Source organism: Hemitrygon akajei, chromosome 5, assembly GCF_048418815.1.
Source record: "Hemitrygon akajei chromosome 5, sHemAka1.3, whole genome shotgun sequence".
In the NCBI taxonomy this organism is placed as follows: domain Eukaryota; kingdom Metazoa; phylum Chordata; class Chondrichthyes; order Myliobatiformes; family Dasyatidae; genus Hemitrygon; species Hemitrygon akajei.
In genome coordinates, this window is record NC_133128.1 from 24085233 (window position 1) to 24100935 (window position 15703).

Consider the following 15703-nt stretch of genomic DNA (forward strand, 5'->3'; position numbering starts at 1 on the left):
CATAAGAAACGGAATTTGTAAAGTGAAACACTTTGTAGTTATAGCAGAGACTGAGACACATGAGAGCAGGCTGAAAAAACGGAGGCAACGAAAGCTGCGTTCGCACGCGTCCGACTGATCCGGCCCGCATGAAGCTGCATTTTGCTCAATCCGGCCCGTGACCTAAAATGAGTTTGACACCCCTGGTCTACAAGAACACTGAGAAAAAAAATGCAACATGCCAAGCAGAAGGCTGAATTTTGACTATGCAGCACTCACTCTGTACCTCACTGAAATACCAGCCTACAATCAGTCCCAATGAAGTGTCTTGGCCCAAAACATTGACCGTTTTTTCCCCTCCACTGATGCTGTTTGACTTGCTGAGTTCCTCCAGCACTGTGTGTCGTCACTGCGTGTCTGGTGTCTGTGGCGTGGGGGGGGGGGGGGGGGGGGTCCCTCAAGATTTGCAGCATCTACAGAATCTCTTGTGTTTACGAGCCTGAAACATGGGCTGAATCCACATCCATTCCTAGTAATGCACTGAAATAGGCTGGTTTTATAGCTAATGGTCACTTATTCGGCAAATTGATACACATCATATTAGCTCCACTACAGTGCTTTCTTCTTATGGCATCTTGGCATTCGAGGAAGACCCATGCATACAGCTCTTTAGTTACTAAAACTCCCGTTGGCCAGTGCCTTTTGTTTTCCGTCCTGAGCCTGCTACATTCTCCAAGATCCGCAGATTTTATGATTTTCACAAGGACATGAGAGAACAAGAGATGAATAGGCCACCCAAACAAAACTTGTCTCACCGTTCATCCCTGGTCGCAACTTTTCTTGTGCAACTTACACACACACACACACACACACACACACACACACACACACACACACACACACACACACACACACACACACACACACACACACACACACACACACACACACACACACACTTTTCTATCTTAAATGACTGCCCACTTAACTTGTAGTTTAAGATTAGTTTTATAACTAACTGTATTGAGACTTTCATCAACTTTATAGGATTAAACATCTTTCAATACTGATGCCCCTCCTCCCTCCCCGCTCCCCTAGGGTCCACTCTCCTCTCCTGTCAGATTTCTTCTTCTCCAATCTTTATCTTTCCCATCCAGCTGGCTTCACTTATCACCTTCTAGCTAGTCCTCCTCTCCACCACCCCCCCCCCCCCAACCCATTATTCTGACGTCCATTATCCAGTCCTGAAAAGGGGTCTTTGGAAGAAATATCTACTGTTTATTCGTTTCCATAGATGCTGCCTGACCTGCTGAGTTCCTCCAGCATTTTGTATGTGCTACTCTGGATTTCCAGCATCTGCAGAATCTCTTGTTTGCAATATCAAATATATTGCCAAATGCCCTTATAGTTTTTTTTCTGAGCTGCCGCAGCAGACATGCCCTACTTGTCTGTTCTTGTATGCCCTCACTAAATGTTGACACTCTCTCCCAGAATTGTTTCCTGTGACTTCACCCTCCAAAAAAAAATTAAGCTGACAGGTACATAATTATCTATTCTTTTCTGCCTTTTAAAACGTGGTACCACATTCCCAGTCTACCTGCTTTTCCTGGCTTTTGCACAAACATTTGCTCAATTTTCACTTTGAATCACACTATCCCTTCTATTTTCACTTTCCCGTTACTTCTGCCCTTACAAAGCTTCACGACCTTATCGCTTTCCTTGACCTTGCCTGTTTGTGCCCTTTTATTCCTGCCCTACCATCTTTTTGCAGCTCACCTTTTACTTTCCTCATTCCTCTTGGCCTGCTGCAGTTTTCAGCTCGTTGCATCCGTCCAAAGTTTCCTGATTTCTTTCCTTTGTCCTGCTGTGCGTCAGAAGGCCGCACGTTCCGAATCTGATCTGAAGATTCAATTCCCACTATGTACTAAAAGCTAAGCTGGGACACCAGCAAGGAACTGTCGTCCAGCCGATAAAGTTAAACCTGACCCCTGTTTTCTGCCTTGGGATGCATGTAAAGGAAACAGTGTCACTATTTTGAGTGATATCAGACCTTCAACCCTCAGCCAGGATGACAGAAATCAATACCTGGTAACTTCTAGTGTTTTTAAAGAGCTACATGTGTGCAAATCAGTTGCTGAGTTCATTAGGTGTTTTAGTGACTAAACTATCTGGGATGGCCTGTCACTAAGATGCATTGGTCATCTGCATTTTCTTAATGGGCCAATCATCCTAGATAAACCACAAGACATAGGAGCAGAGTTAGCCATTCGGCCCCGAGTCTGCTCCACTATTCCATCGTGGCTGATTTATTATCCCTTTCAACACCATTCTCCTGCCTTCACTCCATAACCTTTAATGCCCTATCTAACCAAGGCCCTGTAAAGCTTTGCTTAAATATGCCCAATGACTTGGCCTCCACAGCCGTCTGAGGCAATGAGTTCCACAGATTCACCACCCTCTGGCTAAAGAAATTTCTCCTCATCTCTGTTCTAAAGTTGCCTCTAAACACAACAGAAACACCAATGGATAATCATTGCGTTTTAAAAAAAAGTCATCACATATTCTGAATACATCACTACTTTACAAACTTTGAGACTTAAGGAATAACCCTACATATTCTTCTATCAGCAGAGATCATCCACCTAAGTAGCAAGTATTCAAGTGTAGATCATCCACCTAAGTATCTCCACCTCTCCTGCTAAAGGCAAGTTAAAAAAATATTGAGTTCAATCACTACATCAATCCAGAGCCAAGAAACTTGATTTTCGTACACATCAACACACACACAAAATGCTGGGGGATCTCAGCAGGCCAGGCAACATCTACGGAAAAAAGTACAGTCCTTTTTCCATAGATGCTGCCTGGCCCGTATAGAGTTCCTCCGGCATTTTGTGTGTGTTGCTCAGATTTCCAACATCTGCAGATTTTCTCTTGTTTATGGTTTTATTCACATCAAGCTGCTTGGGACCCTGTAGCAAGCGAAGGTGATGGATGAATACTGTCCAGGAGTATAAAACCAAAATCAGAGCAGACCCAGTCAACAGACTCACATTAAAAACAACCTTTCTCCATGGAGAAAGACATACATACAGAAAAAACTTTCTCCACAGATTTGCTGAATCACTGAATAGCTTCTGCATTTTCTACTTTAAAAGCAAACATCTCGTCAGACTGAATGCCTATGCCGGGGATCCGATGAAGGATCTCGGCCCAAAACTTCAACTCCTTTCCATAGATGCTGCCTGACCTGCCGAGTTCCTCCAGCATTTTGTGTGAGCCAGTGACTGAGTGAGTGTGTAACTGATGACTCCTGCAACATAACTACACAGAAGAAAATTACTGGTAACTATGAGGTGCTACCCCAGACTAAATCTTATAAGTGCAGTTTAATTTACAACAGATCAATATTCTGCAAAATGTTACACCCCACTGTTTATGAGAAATATTGACATTTGAAACAGAAATCCTGTCTGGAAATAAATCGCTAGAGCATCAAAGGACAAGGTCAGTACTCCCAATCCCACATCCAAGCCCAAAAGATGCTAATTATGTACCGTCAATCCCGTTCACCGTCCTTAGTTTCATTCTACCCAAGACAAGGCTCAACCATAGTTTTCACCAAATTCATTCACCCATCCTGCTCCTCTGCTTTCACAGTGTTACCTCTGGTATTCTCTGCGGAGTAAGCTCGAGCTGGAAATGAGAAAACTCACCGTGTTCTTCATGGCGGTCTTGTTGAGTGCACTGATCCAAGCTTTCTGGCACTGACAGTTCCAGCTGTCCAGGGACAGCAGCCAGGAGAGGAGAGTGGCCGCCCCATCAGACGGGTCACTTGGAGGAGAATCTGCAGCCCCAAACCCCAACTTCGCTTTAATCCTCCCCCAAGGAACCCCTACGACACAATGAAGCCCATACAGTGCCAAGGTGAGGACCGACGCCAGGAACAAGGAAACGAGCCCGAACCACCTCACCACATCCAGGAGACAAGACCCCATCCCAAAGTCCACATCAGACATGGCTGAAGCTAAACCCTCCAGGCCAGTCCCAGATAGGGGCAGGATATAGGAATTTTAAAAAAATATATATAGTCACAGCATATTTTAAAAATCCATTAATTGTAAATAGTTTCCTATATTATATTTCCTAACATATTTAAAATTAGAGCACATCTCCTAACTTATGAAAATCAATAGGAAGCGTGGATAATGTTAATTCATTCAGCAACGTTGCTCATTTAAGCCTGTTCAATGCAGTGTCCTCAATACCTCCATGGCCCTAGAGATGAGCAGGGGCCTAAGCACGACCCCAGTCCCCGGCCTCAGTGAGCGATCACAACCGCTTCCTACCCACACGCACCCTGACACCGCACAACATCCAGCCGGTCCGAAAGCAAAAGAAAACACACACCACCACCGCCCTCTAACTCAGGGCGCTGACGGAACCGCAGCGGCTGGGAAACAGCTCCCATCCGCTCAACCCCGCCCCCAGGGCTTCTTAAAGCGGCCACGTTTACACACGAAGGTGGGGCCCGACACGTAGCTCCCATTACACTATTTCTGCCCGCCTTCCATGCCATCTCTCAAGCATAAAAGCTATGAGTTCCAATCGCACACGAAAAATCTGGACCTGTTGAGTCCTGCACCAGTAGAGGTGATTATCTTCCGACCCAGTGTTAAACTGATCCCTGCATGTTAGAGATCCTGTTGCACCATTTCATATTACAGCAGGGGACTGTTCTGGCTGCAGCCAACCTCTCTAGAATAGATCTTTTGTTCCTGACCATGTATTTGATTAAAACACCAGCTGCTCCGCTTTCCACACATGCTGCTGAATGTTTCCAGTGCAGTGCTATCACAGGGTTGTTGTGAGAACTTGCTGTGCCCAGTTTCATTGCTGTTCTCTACATCAGCACAGTGACCTTACTTCAGCAAACACAACACAGAACAATACAGCACAGCAAAATGGCCCTTCTGCGCACAATATGTGCCAAACTAATTAAATTAAATCAAATGCCCAACTGCACTAATCCCTTCTGTTAACATAATGTCCACATCCTTCCATTTCCTGCACATTCATCTGCCTATCTAAGAGCCTTTTGAATGCCCCTATTGTATTTGCCTCCAGCACCATCTCTGGCAGTACAGTCCAAGCACCCAACACACTTAGTTGTGAAAAAAAACTTGCCTGCATATCTCTTTTGAACTTACACACTCTCACCTTAAATGCATGCCTTTACCCTCCAGTATTAGAAATTTCAACCCTGGGATAAAGAAACCAGCTGTCGATGCCTCTTGTAATCTTAAAATCCTCCATAAGATCTTCCTCAAGCATCTACCACTCCAGAGAAAACAATCCAAAATTTCCCAACCTCTCGTTTAGAACATGACCTCTAATCCAGGCAGACTCCTGGTAAATCTCTTCTGCACCCTCACCAAATCCTCCACACCATTCCTATAATGGAGTGACCAGAACTGAATGCAATATTCCAGATGCAGCCTAACTAGAGCTGCAAACTAACTTCCTGACTTTTAATCTCATAATCTCAACTAATAAAGGCAAGCATGCCAAATGCCTTCTTAACCACTCTATCAATCTGTGTACCACTTTCAGGGAGCCATGAGCTTGGACCCCAAGATCCTTCTGCTCACCAACACTATTGAGTGTCTCCCCATTAACAGTGTACTGCCTCTTTACATTTGATCTCCCAAGGTGCAACACTTCACATTCAGCTGGGTTAAACTCTGACTGCCAATTCTCCGCCCATATCTGCAACCTGCTGTATCTTTTGCCAATCTTCCATGCTACCCACAACACACCCAATCTTTACATCATCAGCATACTTAATAAACCACCATTTATGTTTTCATCTAGGTCATTCATATATATCACAATCAGCAGAGGTCCCAGTGTGGATCCCTGTAGAACACAATCCCCAGCCAGAATAAGTCCCGTTGACCACTATCCTCAGTGCAGCGCGGTATGGTAGCATAATGGTTAGCACCATGCTTTACAGTGCCAGTAGTAAGATCAGAGTTCATTTCCTGCTGCTGTCTATAAGAAGTTTATAGGTCCTCCCCATGAATGCTTGGGTTTCCTCCAGGTGCTCCAGTTTCCTCCCACTTTCCAAAAGATGTATGGCTAGGGTTATTGAATTGTGGGTATGCCATGTTGGCGCCAGGAGTGTGGGGACACTTGCATGATGCTTGCTGATTTGATTTGAGGCTAATGACACATTTCACTGGATGTTTTGATTACATGTTACAAATAAAGCTGATCTTTTAAAAAAAAATTTAAAGAACTAGTACTCCATGTTTTAAAGAAGAAAAGAAAAGTGGGGAGCAGAAGTATAGGGAGAGAACTCTGGATCTCAGGGCTGTACGTGGTAACATATACGTACTCTAGTAATGACATTTACTCTGAACTTCGAACCAGTGGCACGGACAGCTAGCAGAAATGGAGTAATACTCAAGGGTCCTCTCTCAGCGAACGCCATTGAAATAAAAATAACAAATAAAAATAATTGCTGTATTAATCTACAAGTGCAAAGTTCAAAGTTATTGAATGTGAAGTCTTTTGGATTCACAGGTAAGATATTATTAAACACTAAATAAATATTCAATTAGTTTCATTGTTCTTAACCAGCTTTTTCCCACTACGTCACTCAAATCACTAAATTGGACGATTGATGCATTTTGATTCTACACTGTTTATATTTTTATTCTTAAAGTGACCACTGTCACACAACGTCATGCTCTGCCTAAGGCCATCATGTTTAAATAATGTATATAATAGATTGTGTTCACTGATATCAATTAAATATAGTTGCACTATCAATGAAAATGATCTAACTTGTCAGGTGGGACGAGGCGAGGTCCTCCGTTGGTGAGGTTCCACTATGGATGCTGTGTCCCAGCTGTCTACGTGATATGCAAGCCAGGGCAATATGACATGAAGAGCAAGCTGTTACCCATGCAGTAGGCTCCTCTTCTCCGTGCGGCTGAAAAATCCAAAAGAACAGCATTAATCTGTCAGAAGAGTATAATACAAGATGGATATCTACATTAACATTGATGAATAGAAGTAAAAAATTAAATTAGGAGATTAAATTGTTTTTTTCTAGACAAAAATCAAAATTTTAAAAATCACTGAAGATGCAGAGGGGGACGTTCGTTGAACTATTGACTATTTCATTGTGTAATTGACTGACATGAACCAAAGGATTCAAGAATTATTTTTTTTCTACTTCCTAAAAATTCATCACAGCTCAGATTAAAATACAGAGCAATCTGCAACACATTAAGCGAATGCAGGGCAGGATAAAGATGATAGCTATATTCCACCACAGGGTGCGGTTTATGCTGACTGCTGCCTAAAGCTGACATTCGAGCAGCACGTCTTCCCAGAAAGAGGAGTCTGAGTTGGAGGAAAGCCCAAAGGGAAATGGGGTCTCAGTCTGGAATGGGACTGAAAACCCATCAATTAAAAGCATACACGTAAAATTACGAAGGGCATAAACAGGGTAAATGCAAGCAGGCTTTTTCCACTAAGGTTGGGTAAAACTAGAGCTAGAGGTTAAGGGTGAAAGATGAAATGTTTAAGGGGAACATGAGCGGGAACTTCTTCACTCAGAGGGTGGTGAGAGTGTGAAATGAGTTCCAATGGAGGTGGTGGATGGATTTTAACGTCTGAAAATTTTGGATAGGTACATGGATGGGAAGGGCGTGGAGGGTTATGGTCCAGGTGCAGGTTGACGGGAGTAGGTAGATTAATAGTTCAGCATGGACTAGATGGACTGAAGGGCCTGTTTCTGTGCTGTAGTGTTCTATGACTCTATATCAATTTGCTGTTAGTAGAACAAACATAATAAAGAAAACCACTAAACAACCCAAGCCATTTTGCAGGCACAGAATAGAAAATGAAATCGACTCTGAGACTCAGAAGATGTTGAGGGGGTGAATGAAAGATTGATCAGAGGAGAGTGTAGTGGATCAATGGAAGGAAACATCTGAGTACGAGTATAAGGTGAGTGGCAGCAAAACTACCCACATATTTGCTGTGTTGGTGTACATGAGGCTGGATTCAGAAAGATATTTAGCACTGGAACATGCAGCAGCAATTTGACGTTTCAGGAAGTTACATCTATAGCTAGTGGTGAAGTGATAAGAAGAATTAAACAAATAAAAATTTAAAAAATGGAAGTGCAGTGCAGGTAAACAATAAGGTGCAAAATCATAACAAGCTAATCATGAGGTCAAGAGTCTATTCCACAAGGTGCTACCTCAGAGGTGTCTCAGATGATGGTGTAGCAGTTAGTGATGCAGGTTCAATACTGACCTAGGGGTGCTATCTGTGTGGAGTTTGCATGGGACTGTGTGGGTTTTTCCTGGGTACATTAACTTCTTCCTGCTCCCCAAAGAGATATGGATTGGCGACTTCATTGGCAACTCTAAATTAAGTATGGTTAGGCAGGAGAATCAGAAGAGAAACTGTGGGTTTGGAAGACAGAACAAGTTACAGGAAAAAGCAGGGGAATTCTCTGAGAGCTGATGTCGACTTTAGCTACTTGAGGTCCTTCTACAAAATAATGCATGAGGTAGAGGCAGCAGAGCTTTGTTCAAATAGCTGAGGTATTCAAATATACATGATGGGAGGCTGGCTAGGGAAACACTGGTATAATCTGAATTAAGACTGGAGTGCTTTTCCAATGGATGATCCCTGAGTTAGGAATGGAGAGGTTTTTCTGGTTGAAACCTTGTTGAGGTTCTTTTTCAACTGGACACAATAACCAAATTTGTGTTGGCTTGGGGTGAAGTTGGTGAGGAGCAGAAAATGGTTATGACGAATCAGCGTAAAGGAGGTGATTGAAATTTTATTTTTTATTGAGATACAGTGAAGAATAGGCCCCTCTGGCCACCACCCTGATTAAACCCTTGCCTAATCATGAAATAATTTACAAAGATCAAATGACCTATCAAATGGTACATCTTTGGACTGTGGGAGGAAGCCCATGTGGTTACGGGGAGAATGTACAAACTCCTCTCAGGCAGGAATGGGAATTGAACCTGAATTGCCTGCACTGTAAAGCATTGTGCTAACTACTGTGCTATCGTGCCGCCCCAGCAATAAAAAGGTGCCACAACAATAAGCTCTTTGACAGCAAAACCAAACAGTTGCCTATTGACTACAGGAAGGGAAAAACAGAGGTCCATGAGCCAGTGTTCATAGAAACATAGAAAACCTACAGCACAATACAGGCCCTTTGGCCCACAATGCTGTGCCGAATGCGAACTTACTTTAGAAATTACCTCGGGTTACCTATAGCCCTCTATTTTTCTAAGCTCCATGTACCTATCCAGGAGTCTCTTAAAATAGGATCAAAGATGGAGAAGATCAGCAATTTTAAATTCCTCTGTTTATTATTTTGGAGGACCTTTCCTGGGCCCAGCATGTAAATGCATTCCAAAGAAGCCTGGAAGTGCCTCTTCTTCATTAGGAGTTTGTGGAGATTTGGAAGGAAGTCTAAAACTTAGACAAACTTCTATAGATGTGTAGTGGAGAGTATATTAACTGGCTGCATCACAGCCTAGTATAGAAAATCCTACAAAAAGTAGTGGCTACGGCCCACTCTATCACAATTAAATCCCTCCCTTAGTGGTAAGAAAAGCAGATGCAATGTTAGCATTCATAGAAACATAGAAAAACCTACAGCACAATACAGGCCCTTTGGCCCACAAAGCTGTGCCGGACATGTCCTTACTGTAGAACTACTTAGGCTTACCCATAGCCCTCTATTTTTCTAAGCTCCATGTACCCATCCAGGAGTCTCTTAAAAGACCCTATCGTATTCACCTCCACCACCGCAGCCAGCAGCCCATTCCACACACTCGCCACTCTCTGTGTTTTAAAAAAAACAACTTACCCCTGACATTTCCTCTATACCTACTCCTAAGCACCTTAAAACTATGCCCTCTCGTGCTAGCCATTTCAGCCCTGGGAAAAAGCCTCTGACTATCCACACAATCAATGCCTCTCATTACCTTATACACCTCTATCAGGTCACCTCTCATCCTCCATCGCTCCAAGGAGAAAAGGCCAAGTTACTCAACCTATTCTCATAAGGCATGCTCCTCAATCCAGGCAACATTTTGAGAGTACGAGAATATAAGAACAAGGATGTGATGCTGAGGCTTTATAAGGTATTAGTTGGACCGCATTTGGAGCATTGTAAGCAGATTTGAGCTACTTATCTAAATAAAGATGTACTGGCATTGAAGATGGTCCAGAGGCGGTTCACAAAAATGATTCCAGGAATGAAAGCGTTAGCACTTGATGGCTCTGGGCCTGTATGCACTGGAGTTTGGAAGAATGTGGGGGAGAGGTTTCTTTGAATCCTATTGAATATTGAAAGACCTAGACAGAGTGGAGGTGAAGAGGATGTTTCTGATAGTGGGTGAGTCTAGGACCAGAGGGCACAGCCTCAGACTAGAGGGACATCCATTTAGAACAGAGCTGAGGAGGAATTTCTTTAGCCAGAGGGTGATGAATCTGCGGAATTCATTGCCACAGATATCTGTGGAGGGCATGTCATTGAGTATACTGTATTTTAAGCAGAGGTAGGTTCTTGGTTAGTCAGGCAAGAGAATGGGGATGAAAGGGATAATAAATCAGCCATGATGGATAGGCCAAGTGGCATAATTCTGGTCCTACATCTTATGGTCCTATGGTTTTATGTCCTGGAGGGTCCTTCCTGATGGAAGGATTTAAATCGGTAGAATTGGAGGAGAATCTGAAAAGACAGAAAAACAAAGCTGGAAATAGAAGTTCGGCTTGGCATGCCAGTTCATAGCTTCCCGAAAGGGCATCTATGTTCTATGATGCTGCCTGGAATATTAGGAAAATAAGGAGAGAAGGGTTAGACAGGAGCATAAGAGGCTGAGATGTGACCTTATAGAGGTTTATAAAATTATGAGATGGATAGAGAGTATTGGTACTCAGAATTTTTTCCCAAATGTAGGGGAGTCTAGAACTTGAGGTATGGGTTTAAGGTGAGAGGGGTTAAAATCTTAAAGGAGATCTGAGGAATTTTTTTTCACATACAGAGTAGAATGAGCTGGTGGAGGAGGTTGTGGAAGCAGTTGCAATTACAATGTTTAAAAGGTGCATGGAATGATACTTAAACAGGTAGAGAGATACAGACCTAATGTGTGCAAATGGAATTAGTGCAGATAGGGATCACGGTCAGCATAAACAATGTTGGCCAAAAGGGCCAGTTTCTTTGCTGCATCCCTCTATGCTACTGAAGGTAATTAATAAAACAAATATGTGATCCCAATTGTTATGTTTTGTAACTCCAGAAATTAATCAAAAGGAACACATGGGAGAGCTGGAGATAACTTGCGTCTAGTTTTGTTTTTTGCTTTAGTGAGACATGCACGTATGATGTGGTGGCGTGATGACGTATGTCATTCACGTGCTTTTACATACAGAATGTACAAAAGCCTTAGGCACATATATATTGTAGTAACTTTATGTATTGCACTGCACTGCTGATACATTAAAAAATTCATGACATATGCAAGTGTTGATAAAGCTGATTCTGATATGAGTGGACTGAGAGTGGGAAGGGGACAGGGAGAGGAGAATCATGGTTGGGAAATGGGGAAGGGAGAGGGGAGGGAGTGGGAAGCATCAGAAAGGCATTCTGTGAAGGTCAATTGTTTGGAATTAAATGACCTTGCCTGGTGTCTCAGGGCTGGGTATGTCAGCACAAGTACCATCCCCATCTCTGGCACACCTTCTTTGCCACCTGTCCCTTAGCGCTCCACACTTGCCATTCCCAACCTCCTTTGCTCCCGCCAGATATACAAACTCGCTCTCCGCTCCACATTGACAAATACTTTACTGTGCAAAAGCCTAAGGCATCCTAGCTATATACCTATAAAAAGAATTCACACCCTTCGTAAGTTTTCATGTTTTATTGTTTTACAACATTTAACCACTGTGGATTTAATTTGGCTTTTTTGACACTGATCAAGAGAAAAAGTCTTTCATGACAAAGTAAAAACAGGTCTCTACAAAGTGATCTAAATTAATTACAAATATAAAACACAAAATAATTGATATGCATAACTTCTCACCCCCTTCAAGCCAGTATTTAGTAGATGCACCTTTGACAGCAATTATAGCCTTGAGTCTGTGTGGGTCAGTCTCTCTCAGCTTTGCACATCTGGACACTGCAATTTTTCCCCATTCTTTTTTACAAAACTGCTCAAGCTCTGTCAGATTGCATGCGGATCGTGAGTGAACAGTCCTTTTCATGTCCAGCCACAAATTCTCAATTGGATTCAAGTCTGGACTCTGATTTGAACACTCCAGGACATTAGCATTGTTGTTTTTAAGCCATTCCTGTGTAGCTTTGGCTTTATGCTTGGGGTCATTGTCTTGCTGAAAAACAAATTTCTCCCAAGTTGCAGATCTTTTGCAGACTGCTTCACGTTTTCCTCCAGGATTTCCCTGTATTTTGCCCTCTACTTTCACCAGCCCACCAGGGCCTGCTGCAATGAAGCATCCTCACAGCAAGATGCAACTACCACCATACTTCATGGGAGGGATGGGTTGTTTTTGATGACGTGCACAGCGTTTAGTCTGAAGGCCAAAAAGCTCAATGTTGTTTTCATCAGACCATAGAACCTTCTTCCAGCTGACTTCAGAGTCTCATAGGTGCTCAGTGAAGAGGTCTCCCAATTCACAGCGGGTCTCACTGATATATAGGAGGCCACACCTGGAGCACCAGATACCGTAAATGGCCCCAACAGACTCACAGGTGAAGTGTCGACTCACGTGGAAGGACTGTTTGGGGCCCTGAATGGTATTGAGGGAGAAGGTGTAGCCACTTGTTCTGCTTGCAAGGATAAGTACCAGAAGGGAGGAATGAATAACAAGGGAGTTGAGTAGGATGCGATCCCTGTGGAAAGTGGAAAATCGGGGAGGGGTGAGGGTGAAAGATGTGCTTGGTGGTGGGATCCCATTGGAGATGGCAGAGGTTATGGAGAATTATGTGCTGGATGCGCAGCCTAGTAGGGTGGTAGATGAGGACAAGAGGAACCCTATCCCTGGTGGGGTGGTGGGAGGAATGGGTGAGGGCAGACATGTGCAAAGTGGAACAGGTGGGGTGAGGGCAGCATTGATGGTGGAGGAAGGAAAGCCCCTTTCTTTGAAGAAGGAGGTCATCTCATTGGTTCTGGAATGAAAAGCCTCATCCTGATTTCTCATCTTTATTCCCAGTCCTGATGAAGAGTCTTGGCCCAAAATGTTGACTGTTTACTCTTTTCCATTGATGCTGCCCGGCCTGCTGAGCTCCTCCAGCATTTCGTGTGTGTATTACTAGTAGCTGATGATCAGTAATCAGCATAAACTCTCTCCCATACAAGTACAGGTTGATACGTTTTACACCCCAAGCTGAAGTCAAGGCCTCTCTGTCAATCTATGCATAACTTTTCTCTGCAGCAGTAAGGGAACCTGATGCAGAGGCTATTCATTTCCATCACTCATAATCTGTGACATGGCTGCACCTGTACCATAAGGCGAGGAATTACAGGCAAGCTTCACTGGCGCTGTGGATTGTAATGTGATGTCACTATTTCCTTTACCTCTTTGAAAGCCACCTCACACATTCTATTGCCATTTCTTCCCAATCTGCAATAATGAGTTCAAGGGGTAGAGCATAGTAGCCAGATTTGGCAGGGATCTATTATGGTAACTGACAAATCTTAAAAACTACTACAACCGTGGCGCGTTCTTTGATCTCGAGGGATTCACCACTGCTTGATTTTTTTCAGCACACTCGTGTAAATCTTGTGCATCAGTGGTGTGACCACAGTAAGTGAATTCTTTAAAACAAGAATTCACTCTTGTTGTGTCATGACTGCATCCATAATCTTCTAATCTTTTTAAGACTGTCTTAAGATTTCAGAGACTTTCTTTGTTATTCTTACCTATAACAATGATGCCAGTCGGGTAACACTGGGTGCCTGGACAGCCTTGTAGTACCTGGACTATAAACTTCTGCCAGAGTGAAGGTGCAGATGCTACTCCAAAAATAAGTCTGTTAGAGTGACAAAGCCCTTTGTGAGTGTTTATGTAGAGAAACACTTCGGATTCTTCTTTCATCTCCATCTGTAGGTGAGTCTCAGCTGTCCAATTTGCTGAAGTGTTTTCCTCCAGAAAGGTTTGCAAAGATATCCTCCATCCTAGGCAGATGGTATTGATCTACTTTCAGTACTGGGTTGATGGTGACCTTAAAATCACCACAGATCCTGACAGACACATCCTTCTTGGCTACTGGGACTACTGGTGTTGCCCATGGGTTCCACTCAGCCTTGGAAAGAATTCCTTCAGCCCATTGGCTACTTTATCATAGATGGTATGAGGAACCTGCAGGCTTTGTAAAATGTGGGTGTGGCATTTTCATTTAACACTATTTTACCCTGGATATGTTTGCATTTCTCAATACCATCCTTGAACACTGCTGTGGCATCATCCAGTACCTTTCTCAATTCGACTTCAGTTGATTCTGCTGCAAGGGATGTGGCATGCAAATAGTGGATGGTTCTCCAATTAAACACATTGGACTTGTATGTGGTAAAAACAGGAGGGCCAGCCCACGGGGACATGGCTAGCTGAGGCAACGTCAACTTGATTGGAGATACATCCACTACTTTTTGAAACTGCAACTTGACTTCTTATCATTTTCTCTACCCTGCAGTCCACTCACTTACTCTGCCTGACATGCTCTTTGTATGTGTCCTACTTTGTTGCATTTTCTGCAAGTTTTAACTTCAAACCTGCATTGGTTTGGTGTATGCGAGCCCCTGCCATAATGGAAACATGATTTCTACGGCTAGGGAAGTTTCTGTTTAGAAGCTGCAATTTTGTTCACGCTCATTTTCCTTCCTGACTCCAACTCAATTGCGTCTCTGACTGCTGTTTCCGTTGATACAACAATTTCGATTTTCTTTTAAATGTGTATTTTGTTTCAGTTAGGAGCCATTTTTGAAATCTTTCTTGTAAGATTCCTCAAACTAAATGATATCTCAGTTCATTATTGAGCCCATCATTGAACTGGCAATGCTCAGACAATTTCTTCAGCTCTGCCATGTACGCCGATATGGACTCACCTTCCTCTTGATTCCACTTGCAGTGCTCTGCAATCAACAATGTTTTCAGTTCTAAATGTTCCTGCATTACTTTCACAATATCAGCATGGTTCATTTTGGCTAGTTTGGTTAGGGCAGTCAAACTTCTAAACAAATGGTATGTTTTTCTACCCAATGCATTTTGCAAAACTGGCACTCACTTCCCATTGGCTATTGCTCCATCTTCTCAGTATACGTCATTCAGTTATATTTCTACTTTTCTTTATTTATGATTATTATCACCCGGTACTTACTGTTTTGAACCCGTGAATTTCGTCCATATTCTGCTTTTTTAAAAACTCGACTGTCACTTCCCTTTGAAGTACACGTGCTGTGAATATTTTTAATTTGAATGTCTTGCTGAGGCTTCAGCAGGCAGGTAGTTGTCTCGGGTTCATTTAAAACTTGCATGGCGCCACTGTTGTGTTTTGTAACTACAGAAATTAATCACAAGGAAACAATGGGAGAGCCATGGATAACTTGTGTCTAACCATTTTTATTGTAGCGAGATGCACACATACAACGTGGAG

General features: G+C 43.1%; 1 protein-coding gene across 1 annotated transcript in view; it reads right to left on the reverse strand.

Annotated features, from left to right (window-relative positions):
* Positions 1 to 4435, reverse strand: part of c2cd2 (C2 calcium dependent domain containing 2) — a 109350-nt gene extending 104915 nt beyond the window's left edge. Inside the window, exon 1 of the mRNA XM_073045034.1 lies at positions 3693 to 4435. Within this exon, the coding sequence (XP_072901135.1) occupies positions 3693 to 3995 (303 nt within the window). The 5' untranslated portion in view covers positions 3996 to 4435. The remainder of the gene's footprint in view (positions 1 to 3692) is intronic.
* Positions 4436 to 15703: the final 11268 nt, after the last annotated feature.